Consider the following 23,636-nt stretch of genomic DNA (forward strand, 5'->3'; position numbering starts at 1 on the left):
TTAGGTACGTAGGTGGTGCATATGGAATGGGCGATGATGAGCTTAAACAAATAGATACTGCTAACTGCTACAATCTACGGATTTGTAACTGTAAATGGATTCTAGGTAGGTATTCACCGAGAACCGTACCGCACTGCGTCATTGCGAACGAGAAGTCATCTGCAGCCGCTCCTCGTTCTCATTTTGAACTGGAACCGCCCTAGTCTCGATCAGGAATTAAGTTCATTTGCAACAACTTCCTCTCGACACAACTTAGGCCTTGCTTAGGACCGCACGAGGAACACAAGTGTAATTGTCGCGACTTGGGGTACAGTATACAGTACAGGACCAGCTCCACTCGGTCTCAACTGCGACTGTAGCAAAGACACCCTATCCAGCAGCTGTGCATGCACGCCCAGCTAGCGTCAATACCCGGCAACAGAACCACCCTCAATGCACGATGTCGACCGCCGTCAATCCCACTCCTACCTCTGTACCTGCGACCTCGAGAATCTCGGCGAATCCTACGAGCCATGCGCATCCAGAGTCACCCTACACGAATGGCCACCTCCACCATCACCACGATGTCGGTGCCCATCAGCAGTCCGGAACGGCAAATGCGGCGAAGAAGGGCAAGCAGAAGAAAGCGACGGACCCGAATGAAGCCTCGAAGTTGATCGCAGCCAAGATCTCGCAGTTGGAACTGGGAGCCGCCGAAGACAAAGAACAGGAGGCTGAAATTGGTTGGTTTTGCCCATTTTGATATCCGATGACTGTGAATTTTCTAGAGGGGGGTGGCAAACGCGTGTCTCCTTCGGCGGGCGTTGTGTGCTCGCCGTTGCTTTAATCCCACGGGCTGCTGCGGGAAAGTTTCCGAGTAGAATGAGTGGTGGCGTCTTCGGAAATTATGGTCTTGTCTTATGGCTATAATCAGAGGCAACGACCCTGTGTCTCTAGATATGGAAGCTATATCCTAAAGCCCGCACCTCAGAACCCTCTAGGATGTTTGAAGATGCTTTATCCGGAGATATCTTGCTAACTTCTGGTCAGAACGGGAGGTCAAGAGAGCGAACCGCGAGCTGAACAACCTCACTTCGAAGATGGACGACCTGCAGAAGATCGATTTTCTGCAAAAACGAGTCACCGAACATCTTACTGATGTGAAACGATGGGAGCGTAAAAGCCGAAAGAACCAGAAGCGTGCGGACGAGCTACAGAAGGAAAAGGACCAAAGGACCAACGAACTGAGCAAGCAAACTAGCATGAAGCAGAAACTCGAGACGCTTTGCAGAGAGCTTCAGAAGGATAATAATAAGCTCAAGGTGCGCCACTGTAGCCCGGCGCTGTGTTCACGAGGCTCCCGATTGCTGATAGCTTGATTTAGGCCGACTACAAGGTGATGGTGGATGCCGAGAAAAGCAACCATGAATCTTGGGATGAGAAGTTCAGGCAGGTACTTTGGCAGCTTCAAGACTATCAAGAGGCGAAGGATCATCCTCAGGCCCAAGTTGTTAATATCGAGGTGGAAGAGCTGTTCGTCGTCCCTTCCCTTCATGCAGAGCTTAATGCTTACGAAATTAGGTTCAAACAACGCTTCAAGTCCTTAATCGAACAGTACGAGTTACGAGAGCTGCATTTCCATTCTCTCATGCGAGCAAAGGAGCTAGAGGTTCAATATAACATGGCAAGATACGACCGCGAGAGAAAGGCTGCAGAGGCGGAAGTTACACGATCCAAAACACTTAATACACAGGTTCTGACGTTCTCGAAAACCGAAAACGAGCTCAGAAATCAGCTTAACATATACGTCGAGAAGTTCAAGCAGGTAAGCATAGAGTTCTCCAAATGAATATGGCATATCCATTACCTTTTGTACCAATTAATATTAATTCTAATAAACCTCGTAGGTGGAAGACACACTCAACAATAGCAATGATCTCTTTCTAACTTTCCGTAAGGAAATGGAAGATATGTCCAAAAAGACAAAGAGACTAGAGAAGGAGAACGTGAACCTTACCCGGAAACATGACCTGACCAATCAGAACATCTTGAAGATGGCTCAAGAGCGCACCAAATGCAACGAAGAACTCCAAGCCTTCCGGAAGAAGAATGATAAGCTGAGAAGCATCATAAACCAGATGCAGAAGCAAGGAAGGGGTGTGCCCGGTGGTATGATCGGAATGGCAGAAGGGAGTGTGGAGGGAGAATATGTTGAAGGCGATATGGAGGGAACGGAAAGCGAGTACGAATATGAGGACGAGGAGGCCGAGGATGGTGATGAAGAGGGAAGTGAGGAGGGAGAATATGACGAGGACACCGAGGAGGAGTTGCATGTTCAAGGACCGAAGCCTTTTGGCCCAGCTCCTCCCCCTACTCATGTTGCCGCCGAGAATGGCGTCTTGGCCGCCAATGGCACTAAGCATTAATTGTACCTATATATGCCAATAGCAGGCGCAAACAATGTCATGCAATAAACGATCAAGATAATCCCCAGCGCTAAAAGAACAAGTTTAGTGCATAACTACACTGCTCACTCTGCTAACGTAGATCCATCATTTACACCTACATGTGCTCTGACATATAAACTCGAGCACAGCGCACGCATGATTGATCCAACTCTTTTTGAAATTCCGCATCGAATAACACAGCTTAAACGCATGAGATACCACCTCGACCATCCATGCAAGTAGTCGTCCGAGGTCTTCAGCCTTCTCCGCAGCCTTGTTCGGCTTATTTTCGGCTTATGGATTCGTGGCCTCTGTTCCCGGTTTAGCGTTGGAACCAACCCCAGACGCCCAATGCCGCCCTTGATCAGTGAAGCTGGAACAACCTCAACCTCGACGTCCCCTCCATCCAAAACGTCATGTCGGCTGTTGCGCAGAATATATTGACCAACCTCTCGAGACACTCAATCGCATGCGCATACTCTCCTCAAAATCAAACCTAGCATTTCGCCCCGATGTACCTGTAAGCCCTTTCGTTCCATGACGCAAGACCGCGCTCGTCCCAGGCATCTCCATAATTCAGAATGGCTGCTCTCCTAGAAGATCCCCGAATCCGGCAGACTTGGAATCAAATATCGCAAAATGCCGAATCTGCGACAGAGAACGCGGCAGCCGGGATCTGGACCGTCCATCACAATTACATCTATCCTTGCCTCTCATCCACACTCTCAGCCCTCGGGCAATGCACTACATCTTGCTTTTCCGATCGCGATGAGCGCGCGCGCAGGTTAAGAGACAGAGGTCGCACGAGAGGAAGGGCAGAGTTGAACTTTGATTTCTATGACGATTGGAATGAAGACGAAGGTGTTGGCGGGGGAGGATTACTGGGAGGCTGGGGAAATGACGAGCTGGATAGGTTACTAGCTGGCAGCGGATCCCATAGCGGCGCTGGCGATGGTACCGCTCAGCCTCCCCCGAGGAAACGAGGAATGAGTTATGGCACCAGAGGATCAAAATCGACGAGAAAAAGTCTGGATCCTGATCCAACCATCATTCCAAGTACAAGTGCCCTGGGGTTTCTAGGGCGGCTACCATTCAAAATTGGTGGTACATTGAGATACAAACCTAGCGCGGCGGATTTGCAGGAGCACCCTGGCGCTCTTCGCGACGAGTTTATAGAAGAAGAGGGAGAGCCATTAATACCGGATGATCTCAGCGATGATGAGCGGAACGTAGTCAAGGGACATGCAAGGCAACGGAGTTCAACAACAAGCTCTGGTGAGACGTCGGATTCATTTCGTTCCCGAGGAGATATTTTTCCAAGCGATGGAGAGGATGATGCGGTGCCGTTGCCGGACGAATTTGCCATGGTGCTGGAAAGAAGGGCGACAAATCCGACAAATCCGACCACAGATGACAGGAGCAGTGGGAAGACGCGCAGTAGCAAAGGAAAGAGGCCGGCCGGCTCCAGGAATATTTCCCGAAATCTATCGAGAACGGCAGCATCATCCCAGTCACTACCAGGATTAGCGGGGTATCGTACGAACTCGGAAGCATCTCTACTAGAAGTTGTTGGTGCCTTATCTCCAGATGCAGTTGAAACGCCATCGTTGACGGACCTGCAGCAAGAGGAAGACAGAATTCGGTTGGAGGAGGATGGGGAGGTGGAGAGGAAACGACAAGCTGCCGCGAAATTAGCCTTCAAGCGTGGACTTCATGCTAAGGAAACCACCGAAAACTTTTCAGAGGATAAAGATGCAGCTGATGTGATTGAAACCCCCCCACCAGCGACGGATATTACACTGAAACATGCCCCATGTGGCAATGGTGATCCAACTACGTCCAAAACACAATATGCTAGTATTGAGGATCCATCTAAGGAGAACGTGAACTATGGGTTCGTTCCAGCAAGGCTACCAAACTTTGGCTGAACATTATATATTTGGGTTATATGTATAAGGCGAATAGCTACTGTATTGATGCAGGGGAGATAATCGGCGTTATATAAGCATGCGAAGTGCTCGCTGCTGGTTGTTTGAGGGTTAGGCGTGGGAAATACTTTAGATGAAATATAGAGTACCAAACCGAAACTATGTTACCGGAATCATCCCTTTCTAAACAATAATAAGTGCTTGGGAAATTGGTTAAGATAGATTATTTGTATTTTGTCTAATAGGATATAACTGGCTTATGGACATAGCTACCTTGCCTACTCATATAGCTCCTCATAGTCTACTCTTTTCCCCTCCCAAGAAAGTTTGAGCCTGCTTCAACATATCCACAGCTTCTCCTACCATCTCATCGACAATCTCCCTGGCCGGCTTGATGTCTTGAACAACACCCGCCACAACACCCATCAAATGGGGAATATCAACATCCTCTCCGTTCTCCAGGTCGTAATTAATTGGCACCACCCCCTTCTCTGTCAACTCCTTGATTTTCTCAGGCTGTGCTTCCCATTTATCAACCCATTCATTTCTCCTGCACCTTAGTGGCCGGCCACTGAGCACCAAGGTCCTCGTGGTATCCTCAAATGTAGCACTGACCACACTTTCTTTATGTTGTTGACTGCACCCGGCCTCGGTACAAGCCACGAACCTCGTCCCAACCCACACACCAGCTGCTCCCTGCATCAAACTGCTCGCCAAACTCCTCCCATTATATATTCCCCCAGCAGCAACAACCATCGCCGTCTGTCCACCCAACATCTTTGGCCGGTAACCCCTGGCGACATCAACCACGGAAGGAATCAATATCGAGTTCGGGATATCCCCTGTGTGGCCACCTCCCTCTCCTCCTTGGGCACACACAATATCGACGCCCGCATCTAGCGCCTTCTTCGCATGTTTGGGATGTCCCACCATATTCATAATCAGAATTCCCGCATCATGCAATCTCTCAATAACATGTTTAGGCGGGATACCCACAGCGCTAATGAATAGCTTTGCGCCCTCCTCGATGGTGACCGTGATAAGCTCGTCCAAGTGGCCGTGCGTGTAATCGTGGTTCGTCTTCCGCGCGCCCTCGCCGACCTTTGGGAGCGCGAGATCAACACCAAACGGGAGATTGGGAGAGGATAGGGAGGCTTTTAGGGAGTGGATTATCTCTCGTAGTTGGGAAGGCGTGTAGCCCAGGCCACCGATACAGCCCAGGCCTCCAGCGTTTGATACTGCAGCTGCGAGGGGGCCGCCACTGGTGCGTGCCATTCCCGCGAGGAGAATCGGGTGTTGGATCCCTAGGAGGGTCGTAAGGGGAGTGGTGATGGGGCCTTGGCCTGCCATTGTGTCGTTGTTGGTTGTTGGTTGCCGGTTGGGAAGGGAATGGATAGGACGGACGCCAAGCTAGGGACTCTGCGTTTCAAGGTGGGAAATTGATGGTACCAGGAAGTAATTTATATTTGAATGAGGAAGACGAAGGAGGAGGAGGAGACATATCAGGGGAAGATAGCTAATTGGTACTAAAGAAGTTACATATGGGGTAGAGTTGTAAACTTGGTTCGGGCGGGGGTTGATAGTGTGGGGAAAAGGGATGCCTCGGCTTCCTCCCCACAAACTCAGATTGAGGCTGGTATTTGTACTCAAGTACCTAAATACTTGCATGTGCATACGAAGTACAAATGTCCGAGCGATCTAGTGCCCCGATTGACGATCGCTTTTCACTTGAATCTTTTAGCTAGCTCTCCTATTTAGGTGTTTAGTTGCGAGGCTGGGGAAGGTGGCTTTAGTGCAATTGGAGGGCTGGGAGTAGCTCATTGTTATTAACCGCATCCGCGTTTTGTCTGGCTAATATACTCTGTTGCAAAAAGTCACGTTGACAAAGAATCATGTCTTTTAATTGTCCGCGCAAGCCCTCTACTCCCTAGAATGTCGTAAATGTCTTTGTTCAGACTTTATAACCGCCTTTCAAGGAAGTAAATCTGATTCTACTGCGGATTCTGCCAATTTTGTTGCATGTCGCGCATTAGGTGGCGTCATTTTAAGCTCAACAGGACTATTAATATATTCTGCCATTTCTACGCGAAGGAACAAGGTTTCATGCATTTTTCCGGCTCTGGGTCCATACATGTTTCCATATGACATTTTCTTGGCCAGATTATTAGCGTTTGTGATATTTGTATTTTCCTTAGCAATTGGTGTTGCAAATTGAGGTTTGGATAATCTGTTTGTCGTCAGTTGGAGGAGGGTGCCTGGATATATGATCATCGGGGTCATGTGCATGATTGTCGAAACTACCACAGCATCCACATTTCTTTTCGCCACGAAGCCTTTCCTTATGATCACGGTCAAGTCAAAAACAAGTAGCCGATTTTGGAGAATTAGCCAGTTCTAATAATCAACGAGGTGACTACTAGATACAGCGCTAATTGCAAGAACCGCACGCATTTCCACCCCGAACTTTCGTTGTTCTTTGAACGCCATCCTGTTTGAACGCCAGCCATGCAATTATCCCGTCAAACGCCAGCCAGCTGCAATGCATCATAGCTAAAATTGGTTGCCCATCACTTATCAGCAGCGGTTCCATCACCACTAACCATCTTGCGCAACTCGTATTCCTTGGTAAACTCTCTGCTCAAGATTTCAAGGTCGCCGACAAGAGACTTGCAGCCGTTGACGAGGGCCTCCTTGGGGGTGATTCCGCCATCGGTTTGGATACGGAGCTCAAAGCTGGCAAAGAGAGGGTGGGGGACTGAAATGATAATAGTTAACACCAATCCGACCAAGTCATCTGTGAGTCTGATGGGGGACAAGGGGGGAACGAACCTTTGTAGCCTGCAAAGATGACATGCGGATCCTTCAAGAGCTGCGAGCGCAACATGTTTGCGAGGGTGTGGTCCTCCTTGTTGAAGGTGAAGACCGAGCTATTCGGGGTGCCTTTATTCAAATCAGCTTCAACCTCCCAAGCTCATGGCGGTAAATATAGATGGGGTGAAAACGCACGAGTATCGGCAGCCTCCTGGCATTTCTTCTCATCGGGTCCAAGAAGGAAGAGCTCGAATCTATTTAGCTGGTCAGCTCCATCGTTGCTGATAGCCATGGCCATGATGCCGATTGATTGTATGGTGTGGGTTTGCGTCGTAGACAACTTTAGCAGTAGAGAACGGTTGTTGACAGAAAACCAAGCTCTTGCATTATCGCGACGATATATCTCGACGAGCCGCCGCAGCAACAACGAAAGAGTAAACAGGAGCGGAGGGGCGCTCTTACCTATCCGGGGCGTTCATCGTTACAGTAAGAACCGCAACGGGATTGTCTACCACAGTGAAAATGTAAGTGGCTTGTCCCACAAAGTAGCATTTGCCCTACGCTTACCTTGATAATATTGTATCTAAACAATATTGCAAAAGAGTCCAAGGCGCAAGTCGCAAGTCGCAAGTAGCAAAGCTGCTCTCCAGATACGTGCTCTTTGATAGCAAGGTTGCAAAGTTTCGCAATGCGCTCGCTTGCTTTGTCGCCGTAAGAATCGCGGTAAGAGTCGCCGCTCTCCAGAAGTCCAGCTGCATGGGACAGAGCGCGGGAAGCCTAACCGGAAATGGCTTAGTACAATCGACCACGAACAAACAGCTTCGGCAACTTCAACCACCTGGTGCACCGCTCCTGATATATACAGATGGTGTACACATTTGTCTAATTAAAAGTTGTTTGAACACTTTGATAATTAGAGCGTATAAGAAGGCAGTCAATTTCCTACTCTCTCGCATTTCCCCACATATGATTTTCCCTCCAGTGGACGATGCTATAAATCTACACCTCTCGTAGTGCAGTACATCGAATTTTGCCTAGCAAAAGAACCCTATTACAGCCCCTTATCGATAGTCTCCCCAGAGAGATATCTTGCTTCCTCTTCGTTATTATGATTATAGAACTGCTGAGATCGGTGGCAAGGTTGGGGGGTCCATTCCTAAGCCAGCGGTTCCTGGATCAGCAACCGACGTCATTGCATGCCGGGGGGATAGCACCACAAGTAAAACAGCGATTCTGGAAGACATTCTGTGCGATCTCAACTGCTTTCTTCCATTGCCTTTTGTAAATCCTTCTTGCGCTCCCTAGCCTAGGACTTTCATTCACAATTTGACATTGGTAGACATTCCGTACTACCCTCTAGTCGCGGATCGACCACATCACAAACACAAAATGTCCCACCAACCATCAACCATCGACGCAATCAAAGCAACCGCATCCTCCACCTACGAAACCATCACCAACAAATTCACAGCGCAAGACCCACCCCCCAATCCAGATAAAGACCCCTCAAACTACGCCCAGGATGCACATGGGAATACATTCCGCAAGGGGGATCTCAAGGATCAATTGAACGCTGCTGCTACTGGAACCAAGCCCGAGGGACAGAAGAGTGGTGATAGTTTAGTTGAGAAGGGTACGTCCTCTTTTTTATTTGTTTCCTTACCCTTGAAAATAAAATAAAAAACATTTGAAAATGCGGAATAAGAGCCGAGGAATTAGATCTAGGGGATGGGACACAAAAAGGCTAATGGGAAAATCGTCCTCGTATACTATAGGCGTAACTATGTTGCAGGAAGCTACTTTCGAACAAGGTCCCGAGAGAAACAACAACAGCAGCAAGAATGATCGGAAATCTAGTACCGATGCACCGCCGAGGAGACCAGATAATGACGTGCAGGTTGAGGAGTTCTTGAGGGACCAGTATAAGAGTAAGAATTCGAAAGATATGTCGAAGGTGGGGAGTGGTAAAGATTGAGTGATCTGCCAACATGTGAGAGTGCCTGGGAGAGAGAAGGAGGGGGGGTTTATTTGTGTGTTGGCATATGATGTTAGCCTGACAATTCATCACACCTTGTTTTTCCTTTGCTCCGGTTGTCATACCACCTTGTTATACATGCCAGATGATCGATATCGTCATCAGACATGACTGCTGTGCACAAGTCAACAGGCCCCCAGCATCACATGCATATGCACATGTCTCTCCATCACAACTTGTCTTACATTCCTGCTAACGTCGTATCACTGCCTCCCCACTCTATCACCGTTTCTGGAAATATTGCTCGCATATGATCTTCCTCCTAGCAGCATAATTTCCCCTGCTCAGTGTTGGGCAGCACCCCCTGTTGGGCTTTTGACCGTGCTAAGGAATGATACCCATGTCTGTTTATTTCTTTACTTTGAGTTCCCTATAGGAAACGGTTGGAAATCTTCTGGGTTGCGTTTTTGGTTGCGTTATGGTGTTCTTTGATGTGTACATGTACCAGGCAAAGGGGTACAAATGTAAGGCGTGACTGGGAGAGGACGTGGTGTAATAGTGGGATAACCACACATCTGGCATTTCGGAGGTATCAGTGGTCCAAATCAAAGTTACAAGAGGGGGAAAGAGAAAGATCTTGTGATGATATACCTCCATGGACTTCAATCTGTTTTACCACTTCTGTGCACATGGTTTACAACAAGTACACGGGCCTAGGCTGGTTCTTGGCAGTCATATAATGTATCCATTCTGACTGCGTGACAAAACACGCCACTGATTTAATCTAGGGGTGCAAACACACTATGTTTCTATACACAGAATAGCGCCTGTTTATTTATGCACGCCTGGAGTGCAACACCATTAACACCAATCATATCGGAGCAAAGTCCAGCACCAAACAACGAGCCAAGCATAAAGGAAGCCCGACGGGATTGAGGTCGAGAGCTTGGATAGGAGATGTTGGGTGTTGGGTTTGAACAATGCTGAAGGGTACCTATGAGACAAACGATTCTTATGCCTGTATGCTTGTACGCCTGAACGCCGGGGTGTGTGTTAAAGAAGGAGGACCCCGGATCCTCTCTATCAAAAATATATACAGTTGAAAGCGGATGCTGAAAGGGTCGACGAGTTCAGAAATACCGGGCGGGGTCGTTTTCCAAGGAAGAGCGTGAAGCAAGGTAGTAGTAGGTTATAGGTGTTTTCGTGGGTACGACCGCAATTATTAAAACTGGGAGAAATGTCAGGTTCTTATTGCACTTGACCGGTGAGCAAAAGATTATCTTACCCGCTTCAGATCATGTGCCCTTGATGGGAGCTTGAGTTTGGCCCTTGCTCCAAACACCGCCGCCAACAGCCTTGCTAATCAAGATGCACATCACGACAATAATGGCGACGATGGCTACACCTGACACGACCTTGACGGTAAGCTTCTGCCTCTTCCCCAGATCTCCCCAGCACGCACAGCATGCCTTGCTACGCTTAGCCGCCTTGCGCTGGCGTTTCAAGGCTCGTGGGCATGGCCAGGGGTCATCGCCTTCATTACATTTCTTCTTGAGGATCCTGTCTGCACTTCCCCGGGTGGCTGTTTCCATTAGACCGGCTTCCAGATCGGACATGGGGCAAGATTTCGTCTCGATGATTTCCGCCTTCGAGTCATTGAAGGTTGCGCCTTGAGGCATGATGGCGGATTTCTCCGAGTGAACTGTTCTTGACGTTGTCAAAAAATGAGCCGAGTCGGCATCTTCGAGGGGTGAACGGGCGTCGATGGATTGCGTTGAGGGTTGTCGACTCGGGGCTGGGCGTGTGATGGTGAGGACGTTCGTGCTGGTGTCGAAGGAAGGTTGCTCCTTGACGGTAGCCATTTATGCGGCTATGGTGTGCCGTCAATGGCCAACCGATATGTACGTGTTTGGAGAGTTGTTACTGTTGTAGGATCGTGAGGTGGTGGAGGAAGTGGTTGCTCTGCCGCGGTACGTGGATAGGTTGGTAGAGATAGCTTAGGGGTAAGACCGTCGAGATTGATGGATAACCGTGCGATTAACAGCTGCTGAAATAGGGGCCGCCCAACTCAATTGCCCGTTCTCATATCATGTAGGTAGGTATTATTGCCGTGGGTATCAATGTGGTGCCAGGAATTCGACTCGACCCCAAATCTCAAACCCGACTCGGTCCAATCCAATCTCAATCCGACCCGGTCCAATTTAATAACTCGCCTGTGAGAAGCGCCGGCAGCAAAGCACCCGATAAATAAATGGCCGACAGAAGTAGGTTCCGACTGGCGAAGTGAAAAGAATAGAAAAGCCGGGGAGGTCGCCCTCGTTCGTCAGAGTTGGAGTTGGAGCTGGAGAAGGAGAGGATGGATGGTGGTCGAGCGGCTCTGGGGGAGGATGGGCGATGGGAGGTGATGGGAGGGTGGGAGATGGGCGAGGGGAGTGAGTTGGGGAACTTGGACCGACTAGGACGCAAGCTAGAGCGAACGGGGAGCGAGAACCTGGAGAGAGTGGACTCAATGGGTGGAGGGCAGGCAACCCCGGTGCGGGAAGGGCCTACGGACTACTTATTGGCACGGTATTAGCACTGTATTAGCATTGTATTAGCACTGTAATGGGACCTGTTATTGGCACATATCAATCACAAGTCGCCCTCACTAACGACTCCATACGTGCTACTGGTACGGAGTACTCCATCTGTAAACTCTATCTTGCCCTCCTCCCCCATTCCATTCCCCAGCTCTGCCACTACTCTACTGTAGTCACTGTAGCAACTCTTCTCCACCGGCTTCCGCCATTCCTCCTATGAGAGCGCTTCGTTTGGAGGTTGCATTGGTGCATTGTCGGGAAGTGGCAATACCCCGTTCCTCTGTTCCTTGATTTCCTTGATTCCCTGATTCCACCAGTGGCGAAACCGCCGTGGAACGTCGGCTCTCTTACCCTATATAAACCACATTTATCGTGGTGATGTGTTGTGGCTGGTACGGTAGTAACCGCACACGGCCTGCACCAGCTGGCCAATCTGGTCTACTATGTAAGTACGAAGTAATCTGTCTAATCCGTCTAATCTCTCCAATCTGTCCGATCGGGTCCAATCTGCACCACGTTGCAACAGGCTACTCGACCGCCACCGCGTAACTACTTGGGGGATAGCCCCGGAATAAGCCCTCCTGGCCCCTTGCTTTAGTTGCTTTTCGCGGTTTTAGTCGCTCTAGTCCCCACCGCCCGCCTGAACCAACCCACGTTGAGCCTGAATCGCTGGGCATTGGCCTGCATGAACCCTCATAGTACTAGTCCGCGAATACTATGCGTGTTGCTCGCACCGCACCGCGCGTCAGCCCTCTCGGTTTTGAGTCAGTTTGCAATACGGAAGAGAAAGGTGTCATGATTATGATTATGATGATTGCTACTGCTACTGTACTATCTCAACCCCCTCTAGCAGCGCATTAACAACAAGAAAAATGGAAAAGGGGGCCGATGCAGGCACAGAGTGCTCCCATTTGACCGGCTAGCCTCGCCTGCACGTGCACGTGCATGTGCAGGTAATAAAGCACATGCATGCGTTTCTTCCCTGGACATGCAGAAACAATACCTATTTCCCCCCGATCGGGACAACCACCGATCGAGCCCAAAAGGAACTTCTAGTTATCTGTGGACTTTGTTTGTCGCGCGCCTCTCTGAAAACGATTGAGCGGCGAGTCCTTTGTACTTCTCTTGGTTTCATCCTTTATCGATAGCATTCTCTATCACTAGGGCTTCGCATTAAAAGCTGATGCTAGTAGACTTCCTACAGCGCCAGGCGGCCAGACCGAGAGACAGAGGGACCAAGCAAGGTATGCGATGCAAGCTGCGCCGCTGGCACGGTGCACAGTTCCACGGGTATTCCAGAAAGAAAGGATTCGTGGACCATGATCCCGGAATTGCCTTCCGTCCTTGATCAATCTATTTCTTAATACTACTGTGCGTACAGTACGTACTATAGTACCTACCCAGTACCACCGATAGGGAGTACTGCGCGGAATCTCTCATTTATTTACAGTACATTGTTGTTGTTGTTACACTCTGGTAATTAGCGCGACAACGACACAAAAGGTGCGATAAGAAAGCTTGGGCGGGGCCAAAACCCTCTCAAGAAATCAATCAGTCTTCTGGGATATGCTCGCGATAAGAACCAGAATAATACACCACCAAACCCCTCGTTTCAGGGCTACGGCGCAGTAACTAATGCAGAGAGGGGAGAGGAAGAATGAAGCCCTAGACACGCCTTTGGTATCTTCATCCGTCCCCACAACCCCATTCAGAAACATATCACCAGTCTCCCCTTCCAGGTTCCGTCCTGACAAGTCTTCCTCTAAAATAGCCAAGGCCAATCAATGGTCAAAGATTCTTTGTTGCACAACGGCCTTTTATTAATAATAATAAACGGCGGCCTTGCAGGATCTTTTTTGTTGCATGTCGCACGAATTTTTAATTTACCGTAAGATTTGCGGCCATTTCGTTTCGTCCAAGTGGAATGTCGCTTAATTTGAGGAATTTATAGGGGGGCAGCACGTGATGTTGTGTCTTGGACCTTTATGGTGCTTACATTGATTGGAATTGGAATTTGAAAATGAAAATGAAAGAGATGCATTTTTGGGATGGATCTACAGTAATTCTTAACGATCTACGAGCTCATATTCAGAAGAGGTTGCTCTTTCTACTACAAGCCCATAATTCACTTCGGCTTTTCCTTCATCAACCCCTTACTGGCTGTGCTTAACAGGCCTACCTACTCTTCATTGGAATCATTCTTTATCATTTTATTCTACTTCTACTGGTTTACAGATTTATTTAAACACCATTTACCTATCTCAAGATCAATAGTGCTACCTATGCTTCACAAGCCGCCAGTAGTACTTTTCCTAACCAATGTTTGGCAGATACAAAGTGTTCAAATTGAGCTTCAGCGTATCTTTTTTATATATCTTTTATTCAACAATTAATCACAATTAAATTGAATCTTCAAATTCATCTGAAAATCTTCCTTTCTCATGCTTAAAGATATTCACTTGCCATATGCCACATATCACATACTGCATACCACACACTGGAATTTCTCACCCCTCACTTTACCGTCTAGAAAAAACCTCATAATGCCTCCCAAAAAGCGCAAAGTTGACTCTAACGCACCTCACTTCGGTCCCTTCCCTGAGTTTCAAGACCAGCAATCTCCTCCATCCAAGAGGAGCCGTGTAGCTTCAACAGCTCAGCCCATGGTTGATCAGCTTTCAATACACGAAGAGAATGTAACTACCGCCTCAGATAAGCCAATTAAGGTCCGAGAAACCGATATTAGTGATGCGAACTCTATCGTGACCGCTGCCAACGATCCCGTTACGTCTCTCTCGCAGCCTTCTTCGGAGGTGCCATCTCCATTTCATCTTCAGGAGCGGCAAAACCTGAATCACCATCTCAATCCCCATCACTATTGCTCCCAAAACCCGACCTCCTACCACCTAACCAACCCCCTCGCGCAATCCGTGTTGCCAAGCGGAGCAACCCTAGATCTAATACGAATCCGGGCTCCCGTTACTACGGCCGACGCTACAAAATCACCATGGATAGCCTTGGAGAGGAACAGACCAGTCCGGAAGATATACAGGCCCTGATAGCGACGTTTAGCACCGCTAATTCGCACACTTTCGGTATATGGGGCTTGGCAAGTGAAGGTGGTATTGTCGGAGAGATTCAGCGGCCGGGAGGATCCAAGGACGAGAGGAATGAGGAGGAAGGGTTGGGGGAGGAAAGGGGAAGGAAAATGGTGGGAGGGGGAGCTTGACCATGGGAAGTAGGCGATGGGGGCTTGGAGGTAGGGTCGGGAGCCATATGGAAGGGGGGAGGATGGGGATAAGCATTTTCGAAGTGGGTTGAGACAGTTAACTCACTGAGATTGAGACATTTAAATCAGGGAAATTGAGAAACCTAGCTCTGGAGGCTTTGGGGCTTTTACCGGCCCCAGTAAACCCTATTAATGTTCCCCGCCTCGGAATTCAGCCACTGGTTACCTCTCACTAGGCGTGTGGAGCTTACTGCGTGGTATAATAGAGATCGTTGGCGTGCTGAGAAGGAAGGAGCAAAACTTCCTCTAAGAATAGAGTAATCATCTCTTATAGTACTAATAAAGGCTATTGTTAATATTTTAGGGTAGTATTCTCTAGTAGAAAAGTATATTAGATGTAATATTGAGTCATGTAGAAGAATAGCATAGAACCATGACACAAGCAACTAACTGATCTTGCGTGGGCCGGATTGCAGCCAAATAGTTTGTGAGCTCCAGCGGTAGATGCAGCTGTAAAACACAACAAAAGATTATTGACAGGACAAAGAACTAATTATTGCACCATAGTGACGGGAACATTGAGGACATATACATACGCTAATAATTTTCGATGGTTAAGGGTTGAGTTGAGAACCCTTATAGCGCCAAAATTACCCAATCCGGGGTTCAGGATCCTGGTAGCTTCAATTGAGAACCCTTATGACACTAGAATTAGACATGAGTTACTGCAAACGTAAAACTAAAACTGAGCCTGTTGGACTAACTAGAAGCCCGTAGACTCATGGTCTTAAAATAATCGAGGCACTGCTGAAGCTCTTAACTAGACGTACTTCTCGCAAGCCTTCTCGCATCTCCATCGAACTTACATACTTGTAACTCCTTCCATCGAGTTGCAAAGGAATAACATCTTTTGATTCGAAGAAACAGGATCTCTGTAAATAATCTCGATTTAATCAGGGTTATCCCACTAAAGTGCTAAAGTGACTACCGCTTTCAATACTCCGGCAAAACAGTGGTACTCGTCACCACAGTGGCACCACAGCAACCACAATATAAAACCAACCGACAGACAAATTCGAGCCCGTCCGTCATCGATACATCTTGTTAATGGAGTACACCATGGCAATTACTTGCGATATCTGCGCTATCTACCTATTCATATGTTGCATCGGTGTCCTGAGAGCCCGACGTGTGGGCACACAAGCTGATAAACCTCAAGCTATCGAGCAACATGTGGAAGAGGGCTTGATTCATGATCCGCCAACTATGGAGCCGCAGGTAATTGAGCACCAGGTGGCTCAGCCGGGATTCGATGGCCTTGGTGGCCATTGGCCACGCGTATCCATTCCAAATCATCAATCACAGAGCGGAGTGGTGCCTCAAGTGTACCATACGGTTAAACTGATCCACATGGCTACGAAAGAGTGCCTGAAAAATACCATGGAGGAGGTGTTCCTCAATACCATCAAGACCAACAGCACAGGGAGCCTGACCGAGGAAGAGAGACGGTGCCCGATTTGTCTGGATGAGATAGAGGAGTTTGTCCCTGGCCAGATACTACTCGAAACTCATTCTGCAGCCACACTCCAATGTCCCAAAGGGCATTTTTTCGGCGTAAGCTGTCTTTGGCTGTGGTTCTGTAAATGCATCACCAATGACAGCTTCAATATGGGCTGTTTACTCTGCCGCAACGACACGGAGGTCTCACCACGGGCCATAGCTGCCCAGTTCCTGGTATCAAAGCGTTGAGAATTCCAAGCACAGCACTGGTCATTAGACGAGTTGAATTACCGAGTCGATATCGATCTGTTCTTTGAGATATCCCAACAGGATTGGGTTCAACAGTTGGTTGTAACATTACTCGGTTTCCAGGCGGTAGATTCCATTGAAGATACAGCAGAATGTCTGGAGCGCGGCAGAATTATCCTGCGGGCACTGTGTAGCCGGGCAATGAGATCGAGGTGGCCAAGCAACATCCAAGGTTCAAGGGTGAAGGATATTCTTGACCGAGCAGCAGTGCGATACACCGAACCAGCACAGCTTCAAAGATGGTCGGACTGGCAATTTGAGCAAACGTTTGGCGCTTTGTCCGAAGACATAGTGGACATGGCCGTGCACATAAGATGGGATGAGTATTTGCCAAGCTCGCAGAGAAACACCGCCGAATTTTGGACGAATGAGTGTCTTGAACGGCGCTGGACAGAACGAAAAACCATTCCATTAAATCCTAATCGTTGGGTGTCGGAAGAAAGAGCTGCTAGAATTGCCTACCAGCAGCTAAGGAAGAGGAAAGGTGCTTATGGGCAGGGCGATGGTGACATGGACGAATATCTAATTCAACGGATGAATTTGTTGCTGATGTTTTTGACGCCAATGTTTTACCACACCCATCCTATTCTTCCACGCCAATACGATGTCATGCTGGACCATCGCGATAGTCTGGCACAATTAACAGGCCGGCGACATTAGGAGCGAAATGGAAAGTGGCTGGACATCGTGTTTTGTAGCGTCAGGACTCAGGAGTCACGGGTAGGAGGGTGTTAGAGGGGTCCAAAAGAGATCACTGTTTTGGGGTTTGGTGCTGGAAGGAAGCCACATGAGACGATCGTTGCGAGCTCTTCAGGGGGATATGGTATCATGAGATGGCAATCCTAACTACCGACGTCTCCAAGGTTTCTGAATCTACCAAGACAATCTCGCCGGTGTCCGCAAATCGAGGCACTGCGATCAAACGAACGGCCTGCCCATCAGGACCTTGGATCATCGCCGTGTCGAATTTCGGTTGGGAGCCTACGAAGAAAAGATGAGGGCAGGAGTTCAAGACGAAAGGATCATCATCTTGGAATGGATAACTCCCTATGTGTTGTTAGGCATGCTAAATTGTTGTTTTGGGGAGGAAAGACCGGAAACGCGAGAAAGGAAGAAATAAAATACGTTGTTTATGCTGAGCGCTTTGGAGTAAATAGAGTTTGAAAGTGGCGAAAAGAAATGACTGGAAGGGATGTACATTGATTCCGTCGAATAATGAACCTCAAAACTTGGAGACTTACATAATGTATCTGGTGCAGTTGGTGCACAGCATCGCCATCTGCACATGGCTTCCATCATTCCTAGCCTGTCCTCACTTTCTACGTATTTGAAAACGTCATCCACATTTTGTCCACCGGTGCCTAACACTTTCCAGCCTTCGATTTCACCATCCCAAGGGTTGGTAACAGTATCAAACCACGCAGGTTGCTTCGATTCGCCTTCCTGGAGTGGCGATGCTCCATATACCCGAGACTGTGGGAACATAGCTTGATGTATAGGTTGCTGGGGAAGACTGACATTAGCAGGATCGGTGGCCCCTGGAATTAATGTGACTGGTATGCTTGGTAATAAACCCGTAAGGAAATTATCAAGGTGAGCCGTGGGAGTAGGATTGTATGCGCTGCTGTCGTAGCCATACTTTTTATGCACAGTCTTTCTTGCATTAGAAGTGGTGTCATGAGAGACTGCCTCAGGATCGAGAGCGATGGAGTTACCAGCAATAATCAGCCTGGCGATTTGCGAGATACTCTCCTGACTCGTTGGATCTAGAGCGTCGCCAAGGAGAAATTCTGTGAGTAGATTTAGCTCAAGGGAATGTTCGGCGTTTGTGCCTGAGAAGCCTAGACCCGAGACAATGGCGATTTTCTTCCCATTGCTAACCGGCGTTGGTTTATCAATATCCATATCGTCATCTTCGTCTTTGACTTTTTTTTCAGCAGGCATCTCGGATGTAAGCCATCGATCTGGTTGAGGGGGCAAATCGGGGACTTTTATATCAACGACTTCGAAATCTCCATTTGCGTTTTCTGTTCCCATGACAGCAATTATGCAACCCGTAACAAGCATTTCGCTGGATAGAGGAGCTCCAATTAATCTTAATCGTCCAGACTCATCTTCTAACATTATAAGATCTTCCCCTTCCGGCGATAGGTATTTTTGACGCGGTAGAGGTGCTGAAATCCAGTGCTACTTTAAATCAGCAAAGGGAGGCCCAAGCAGAGTAATGAAACCTACATCTTTGGAAATATCATCTAAAATATTAGGCTTCAGTGGCATATCGATATAAATCGTACCTACGACCCAGCATAGGTTGCCTTGTCTGACATCCAGCACCCTCTCCACCCTCTGAACAGTCTCCCCCGCTATCTGAAATCCATCCCAGGCATCTTCAGCTATCCTTTCCACAGGGGGCTTGAGTTTAGTCAAGCGCAAGAAGTATAGGTCACTATACTGTTGCTGGTAGTGCTTTTCCTTCTCTAGGGTATATGTTTCGTGGGGTATGTAGGAGGTGGTGGCTCGTTCGAGGGCTGAGTACTTTTGGTCACTGCTGGCAATTAGTTTTAGGAATTCGAGATTGCACTATAGAAGCATGAGATAACTTACGATGGCGCCTGGAGAAGACTGCCCTCTTTAGAGATTGCCATCTTACACTCAGTCATGGGAAGCTTTGGCCGACACTTCTTCGCGGAGGGGAAGCAACGCGTCCGGACTTCAGTTTGCTGGTAGGTCTCGCGTATTTTTCGCGTAAAGGGCTCCACGTGATGACCACCTCCTTTTCGTTTCTGTACTCTAGTGTCTTTCCTTGCATTCCTTAGAAGACAATTGTTTTGGTCTAAAAAAATATAGCTGGTCTACCTCAAATATAGCATAGCTGCCATTTTAAAGCTACACTCTCAAGAACATCTTCGTACTGGAGAGGTTGCCCCGGTCAGCCACTGGCATGCACCCTCCCGAGAGACTTCATGCCCATCCCATTTCCCCTCTGTCTATATCTTCACCATTGTCAGGTACAGTATCTATGGTATCTTCGGTTCTAAAATCTGTTACTTTCTCTTCAGTACATCAATTTTTTTTCGCCCTCAATTTAAATACATTTTCCAACCTACCAACGTACTTCTCAGTCCGTCAATCCTACTACAGATCCGGTGATCCTTCCAAATCCACATCTACCTATCATCAATTCTAAATTCACAACCCATATTCTAAACGAATGGTTTAGCACACAAATATGTTCCTCATGAAGTTAATCGTCCCATTCATGGCCCTCGCCAGCCTTCTGTTCGCCCCCGCCATCACACAAGCAGCAGACCCAACCAAGATAGTACAGCTCCCAAACGGAACAATGTACGTGAGCGCTTCATTTTCCCTTTCCCAGTTTCATTTCCACTATATCCTGTATCTTGACCAAGATAATCGAGCTAACAACATGGCTTCCTCACATAGTGGAAATTTCGGCTTTGCATCCCCAACCTACGCTGTGTCAGGGCCGATTGGAGATATACTTACGGGGAAAAGTCTCGGCGCTGCGCATTCCGATATCCTTGGTCCATCGAATATCATCCTCGTTAATATGATAGCACTGTGTATTGGGAGTTTGGTTTTCGGGGTTCATTTTTGAGAGTACATGTACATGAGTGTGGTGAGATGGAGAATTGGGCGAGAAAGTCACTAGGTTTGTTCTGGAAGTGATATATATTTCTGTGAGGAATGATCTTCATCCAAAGGAGATACACGACTTGCGATATACAGTACAATATAAGAAGAGTTTGCGTTGCCGCATATGATGGATATGTATAGCGTCTATTCATATCTCTGCGGCACCTTAGTATTCCTACTTCTAAATCCATCTTATGCTGAAAACAAATAATAAACGTGATCCAAACAGCATGATTCAACGAGAAGCGAACGGACCATTCTACACTACCTAGATACCCTACACCATAATGACGCCCAGGGGATTTGCAAGAAAGAAATCAATGCCAGTAGCGCAAGCTATGCAACGAAAAGCAGTTTATGCAAAAGGGAACCAAACCAATGTAAACGCGCGAACCTATATCTCCTTATAACCCTCACAGACCCTTTTTATCACAATAACTAGGCAGCCCAGGTTCCTGGTCTCCACTCGCCCAGCTAGCAAGTGTCAGCGAAGTGGTATAGCCCATAACAATAAAGCCAAAAACACAAAGCAAGACATCTGCTGCTTTGCGGAAATTGGTCTTGGCCACGCTGCGCATGTGGAGCATCGGCTAAGGAGCGATTAGTAAAAGTAAGCACGCAAAATATCGGTAGACCTACTGGATAAATGTATACGAGTGGTATGCAGGCGAAGCTGCCCACAATTGACACGAACTTGTCAAGATCGTCGGCCCCAACCCAAGCAATGGCAGCGCATAACATCACGACAAAGAATCGGAAGACGTTTTTCTGCCATTTGATGTACGGATTGTATTTTCCGCTTCGGGTGAAGAGCTCATTCTCAGTAATCCTTATTGCGGGGAAGATTTGAAGTGGGGTGGAGAGGAGGATGGCAACTGAGTAGAGCAGTTGCACGGCATTGACAAGCTTCGAATCTTGGGGTAGGTTGAGGATGACAACAGTCTCAGTAGCAGAGCCGTATGCCGCATAGGAGAGTGCTCCCATAGAGACAAAAACCACCGAAATGATGATCATCACAAACCCGAGAACTCGGGGAAATTTCTTCTGGTCTTTCATCGACTCCTGGATTGGGATGATCAGGCCAATACCCTCGAATGTAAAGATGGCGGTTCCGATAAACAAGGTCCAATCTTTCGGGTTGAAATTGACAATGTCAGCAACTCCATTCTGTGCCACAATCGTGAGAATATCATAGTAGTAAAGGTATGCTAAGCCGATGAGGATAAAGACGTCGGCGATCAATGCCGTAAACCCGAGCTTGCTGATATCTCGAAGCAATGAAAATGGCAGAAAGATTGTCATTTGCATCAATATTAGCCATTGGACGCCGATATGCGTTTTGCAGTCAGAGACGGCTAGGATAAACGCCTGAAGATTCTCGGAAGTGAAAACAATGTAGGCCGCTACGAAGCCGATCTGACTTATCACAATGGAAAAGAGGATAAGGTCTCTCATCCATTTGCCATACAGGATGCCGCCAATATCCCCGAAGGACCCGTCAACCTTTAGTCGAGTGTTGACAAGCAAGACGAAACAGTAATAGCTCAGTCCGGCCACGAATATCAGTACGAGGTTACTGAAGAGCATGCCACCGTTCAGGAAAGCCTTCGGCAAGAATAGCACACCGGTGCCAACAAAGGACTTGAGCAGCAATAATGTGGCCCCGACAGGTCCATTGGTGCCGGCGACATGACGATCCTTCCGTTTCCTTTTCCTCCGGCCCGGAGTCAAAAGTGCACTATCCTCCATAGGCTCTCTGTCCTCATCACTGCCGTCGTCTTCCGCACCATATTCCAAGGCATCTGAGGAGAAGTATTCATCAGGTCCGAGTACCTCGTCATCCTCTTCCAACTCTTCACCAGCGAAATGGCCATATATGGTCAAGAATTCGATAAAGCTGTTTGTAAGCAATTTCGGACTAGCTCTTGGTCGTGAAACTGCGCTAGCACTACCTTCAACATCGTCTTCACTCTCCGGGGCCGGGCTGTGGGCCGCTCGACGGAGAAAATTCCTGCGGAATCCACCAGGTATCTTTATCGAGTCTATATTGAGAGTCTCGTCTTCAGGATGCGGTCGGGAGAGGTTGAAGCTCATGCTTCTCTGAGGTCTACCATTCGCTCGTGCCTGTGCCCCCTCCGTCCACTTATATATAGGCCTTGTAACATCTCCTCCTTGTAGTTGTAGACTTGAGAACTCGTCATCGTCGAGCCCAGGAGCCACAGAGTCGAGTGCTTGTTTCGCTTTCCCGGCAGGTGAGCTACCTCGAACGGACATCGATGGCCCTCCAAAAATACTATCTAGCGCGTCATCTCCTCCTTGTGCTTTCTCTGATTGCTGTACGAGATGCCTTTTCACTATCTCGGGGTCTTCAAAGGTGCTTGGGCAAGCCCACCCTTGAGCCCCTTGTATGGATCGTCCCTTTCCATCAAATGACCCATAATTGCTCTGCGGGGCTGACGGTTGAGGTATTTGCTGACCCGCAGTTCCTGGGGATAATGGTCGGAGTGGAGGAGTGCCAAAATTAGGCGGCGAATGGCCAAAGGAAGCCGACAATGCGGCGGCCAGCGCTGACACGCCTGGCCCTGGCAATGAGGCCTGGGGGGCAGCACCCGCGAGGGGGGTTAGCCTGCCAGATGGCTGTGCTCCGGTTCCTGTTTGACTTGATGTAGGTATGTGAGGCACCTGCGGTGTGCCAGTGGTGTCGTGCGAAGGGACTGGAGAAGCCAATCGAGCTGTTGACGCTGCCCGCGGGACAGAGCTGGCCAACGGGCGACCTCTGTTCGAGCTTGGGGGGGAAGCTATCGGAACTGGCAGAGGTCGGGAAGTAGATGGGCCATCTATGGGAGCCGGCATGATCGTTTGCGTTGCTCTTGAGCTAGATTGCCGGTGTATGACAGACGTCGAGGTCTTATCTTAGTATCGTTTGCTGCTAGAGGGAGCGTAAGCCAACTGAATTCTGCACGGCGGGGGGAAGGAGGAACAAACTCGGTCAATATGCAAAATAAATGTTGTAGCATACTGAGCAAGAGACTAGTAATATATGAATCAGCTGGAGTTGGGATCATGCGCAGAGACGGTGTGGAAGTGTTATCATGCTCATCCCAGCTTGCCTATCAAGCATCACGGGTTGACAATCCTCGTCGTACTCAGAGACATGCACAAAGTCGGGGCACACGTGACGTAGCAGCGGACCTCGGCGTCGCTGGTGCCCGCCCGCCGGTG

At 48.5% G+C, this 23,636-nt stretch overlaps 11 protein-coding genes across 11 annotated transcripts; 5 read left to right on the forward strand and 6 right to left on the reverse strand.

Annotated features, from left to right (window-relative positions):
• Nucleotides 1-439: 439 nt before the first annotated feature.
• Nucleotides 440-2,405, forward strand: BP5553_01184 (Uncharacterized protein; the record flags this gene model as incomplete). The annotated part of the gene is made up of 5 exons (XM_032009807.1): nucleotides 440-722; nucleotides 1,030-1,301; nucleotides 1,364-1,512; nucleotides 1,561-1,804; nucleotides 1,887-2,405. The coding sequence occupies 5 exons, from the start codon at nucleotides 440-442 to the stop codon at nucleotides 2,403-2,405; spliced, it is 1,467 nt and encodes a 488-aa protein (XP_031873861.1).
• A 602-nt stretch (nucleotides 2,406-3,007) lies between these two features.
• On the forward strand, nucleotides 3,008-4,354 carry BP5553_01185 (Uncharacterized protein; the record flags this gene model as incomplete). Its single annotated transcript, XM_032009808.1, has 1 exon — nucleotides 3,008-4,354. One exon carries the CDS (start codon nucleotides 3,008-3,010, stop codon nucleotides 4,352-4,354), a length of 1,347 nt encoding a protein of 448 aa, XP_031873862.1.
• Nucleotides 4,355-4,648: 294 nt separating this feature from the next.
• BP5553_01186 (uncharacterized protein) lies at nucleotides 4,649-5,704 on the reverse strand (the record flags this gene model as incomplete). The annotated part of the gene is made up of 1 exon (XM_032009809.1): nucleotides 4,649-5,704. One exon carries the CDS (start codon nucleotides 5,702-5,704, stop codon nucleotides 4,649-4,651), a length of 1,056 nt encoding a protein of 351 aa, XP_031873863.1.
• A 621-nt stretch (nucleotides 5,705-6,325) lies between these two features.
• Nucleotides 6,326-6,634, reverse strand: BP5553_01187 (uncharacterized protein; the record flags this gene model as incomplete). The annotated part of the gene is made up of 1 exon (XM_032009810.1): nucleotides 6,326-6,634. One exon carries the CDS (start codon nucleotides 6,632-6,634, stop codon nucleotides 6,326-6,328), a length of 309 nt encoding a protein of 102 aa, XP_031873864.1.
• Nucleotides 6,635-6,921: 287 nt separating this feature from the next.
• BP5553_01188 (RBP11-like subunits of RNA polymerase) lies at nucleotides 6,922-7,463 on the reverse strand (the record flags this gene model as incomplete). The annotated part of the gene is made up of 3 exons (XM_032009811.1): nucleotides 6,922-7,109; nucleotides 7,184-7,294; nucleotides 7,361-7,463. The coding sequence occupies 3 exons, from the start codon at nucleotides 7,461-7,463 to the stop codon at nucleotides 6,922-6,924; spliced, it is 402 nt and encodes a 133-aa protein (XP_031873865.1).
• Nucleotides 7,464-8,554: 1,091 nt separating this feature from the next.
• BP5553_01189 (uncharacterized protein) lies at nucleotides 8,555-9,140 on the forward strand (the record flags this gene model as incomplete). Its single annotated transcript, XM_032009812.1, has 2 exons — nucleotides 8,555-8,798; nucleotides 8,941-9,140. 2 exons carry the CDS (start codon nucleotides 8,555-8,557, stop codon nucleotides 9,138-9,140), a joined length of 444 nt encoding a protein of 147 aa, XP_031873866.1.
• A 1,295-nt stretch (nucleotides 9,141-10,435) lies between these two features.
• On the reverse strand, nucleotides 10,436-11,002 carry BP5553_01190 (uncharacterized protein; the record flags this gene model as incomplete). The annotated part of the gene is made up of 1 exon (XM_032009813.1): nucleotides 10,436-11,002. The coding sequence occupies one exon, from the start codon at nucleotides 11,000-11,002 to the stop codon at nucleotides 10,436-10,438; it is 567 nt and encodes a 188-aa protein (XP_031873867.1).
• A 3,260-nt stretch (nucleotides 11,003-14,262) lies between these two features.
• On the forward strand, nucleotides 14,263-14,948 carry BP5553_01191 (uncharacterized protein; the record flags this gene model as incomplete). The annotated part of the gene is made up of 2 exons (XM_032009814.1): nucleotides 14,263-14,464; nucleotides 14,521-14,948. 2 exons carry the CDS (start codon nucleotides 14,263-14,265, stop codon nucleotides 14,946-14,948), a joined length of 630 nt encoding a protein of 209 aa, XP_031873868.1.
• A 1,119-nt stretch (nucleotides 14,949-16,067) lies between these two features.
• On the forward strand, nucleotides 16,068-17,417 carry BP5553_01192 (uncharacterized protein; the record flags this gene model as incomplete). Its single annotated transcript, XM_032009815.1, has 2 exons — nucleotides 16,068-16,562; nucleotides 16,713-17,417. The coding sequence occupies 2 exons, from the start codon at nucleotides 16,068-16,070 to the stop codon at nucleotides 17,415-17,417; spliced, it is 1,200 nt and encodes a 399-aa protein (XP_031873869.1).
• A 166-nt stretch (nucleotides 17,418-17,583) lies between these two features.
• Nucleotides 17,584-19,402, reverse strand: BP5553_01193 (uncharacterized protein; the record flags this gene model as incomplete). Its single annotated transcript, XM_032009816.1, has 4 exons — nucleotides 17,584-17,804; nucleotides 17,999-18,944; nucleotides 18,993-19,302; nucleotides 19,362-19,402. The coding sequence occupies 4 exons, from the start codon at nucleotides 19,400-19,402 to the stop codon at nucleotides 17,584-17,586; spliced, it is 1,518 nt and encodes a 505-aa protein (XP_031873870.1).
• A 1,425-nt stretch (nucleotides 19,403-20,827) lies between these two features.
• On the reverse strand, nucleotides 20,828-23,267 carry BP5553_01194 (Transmembrane amino acid transporter; the record flags this gene model as incomplete). Its single annotated transcript, XM_032009817.1, has 2 exons — nucleotides 20,828-21,004; nucleotides 21,054-23,267. The coding sequence occupies 2 exons, from the start codon at nucleotides 23,265-23,267 to the stop codon at nucleotides 20,828-20,830; spliced, it is 2,391 nt and encodes a 796-aa protein (XP_031873871.1).
• Nucleotides 23,268-23,636: the final 369 nt, after the last annotated feature.

The sequence above is a fragment of the Venustampulla echinocandica genome (genome assembly GCF_003357145.1).
Source record: "Venustampulla echinocandica strain BP 5553 chromosome Unknown scaffold_0, whole genome shotgun sequence".
Lineage (NCBI taxonomy): Eukaryota > Fungi > Ascomycota > Leotiomycetes > Helotiales > Pleuroascaceae > Venustampulla > Venustampulla echinocandica.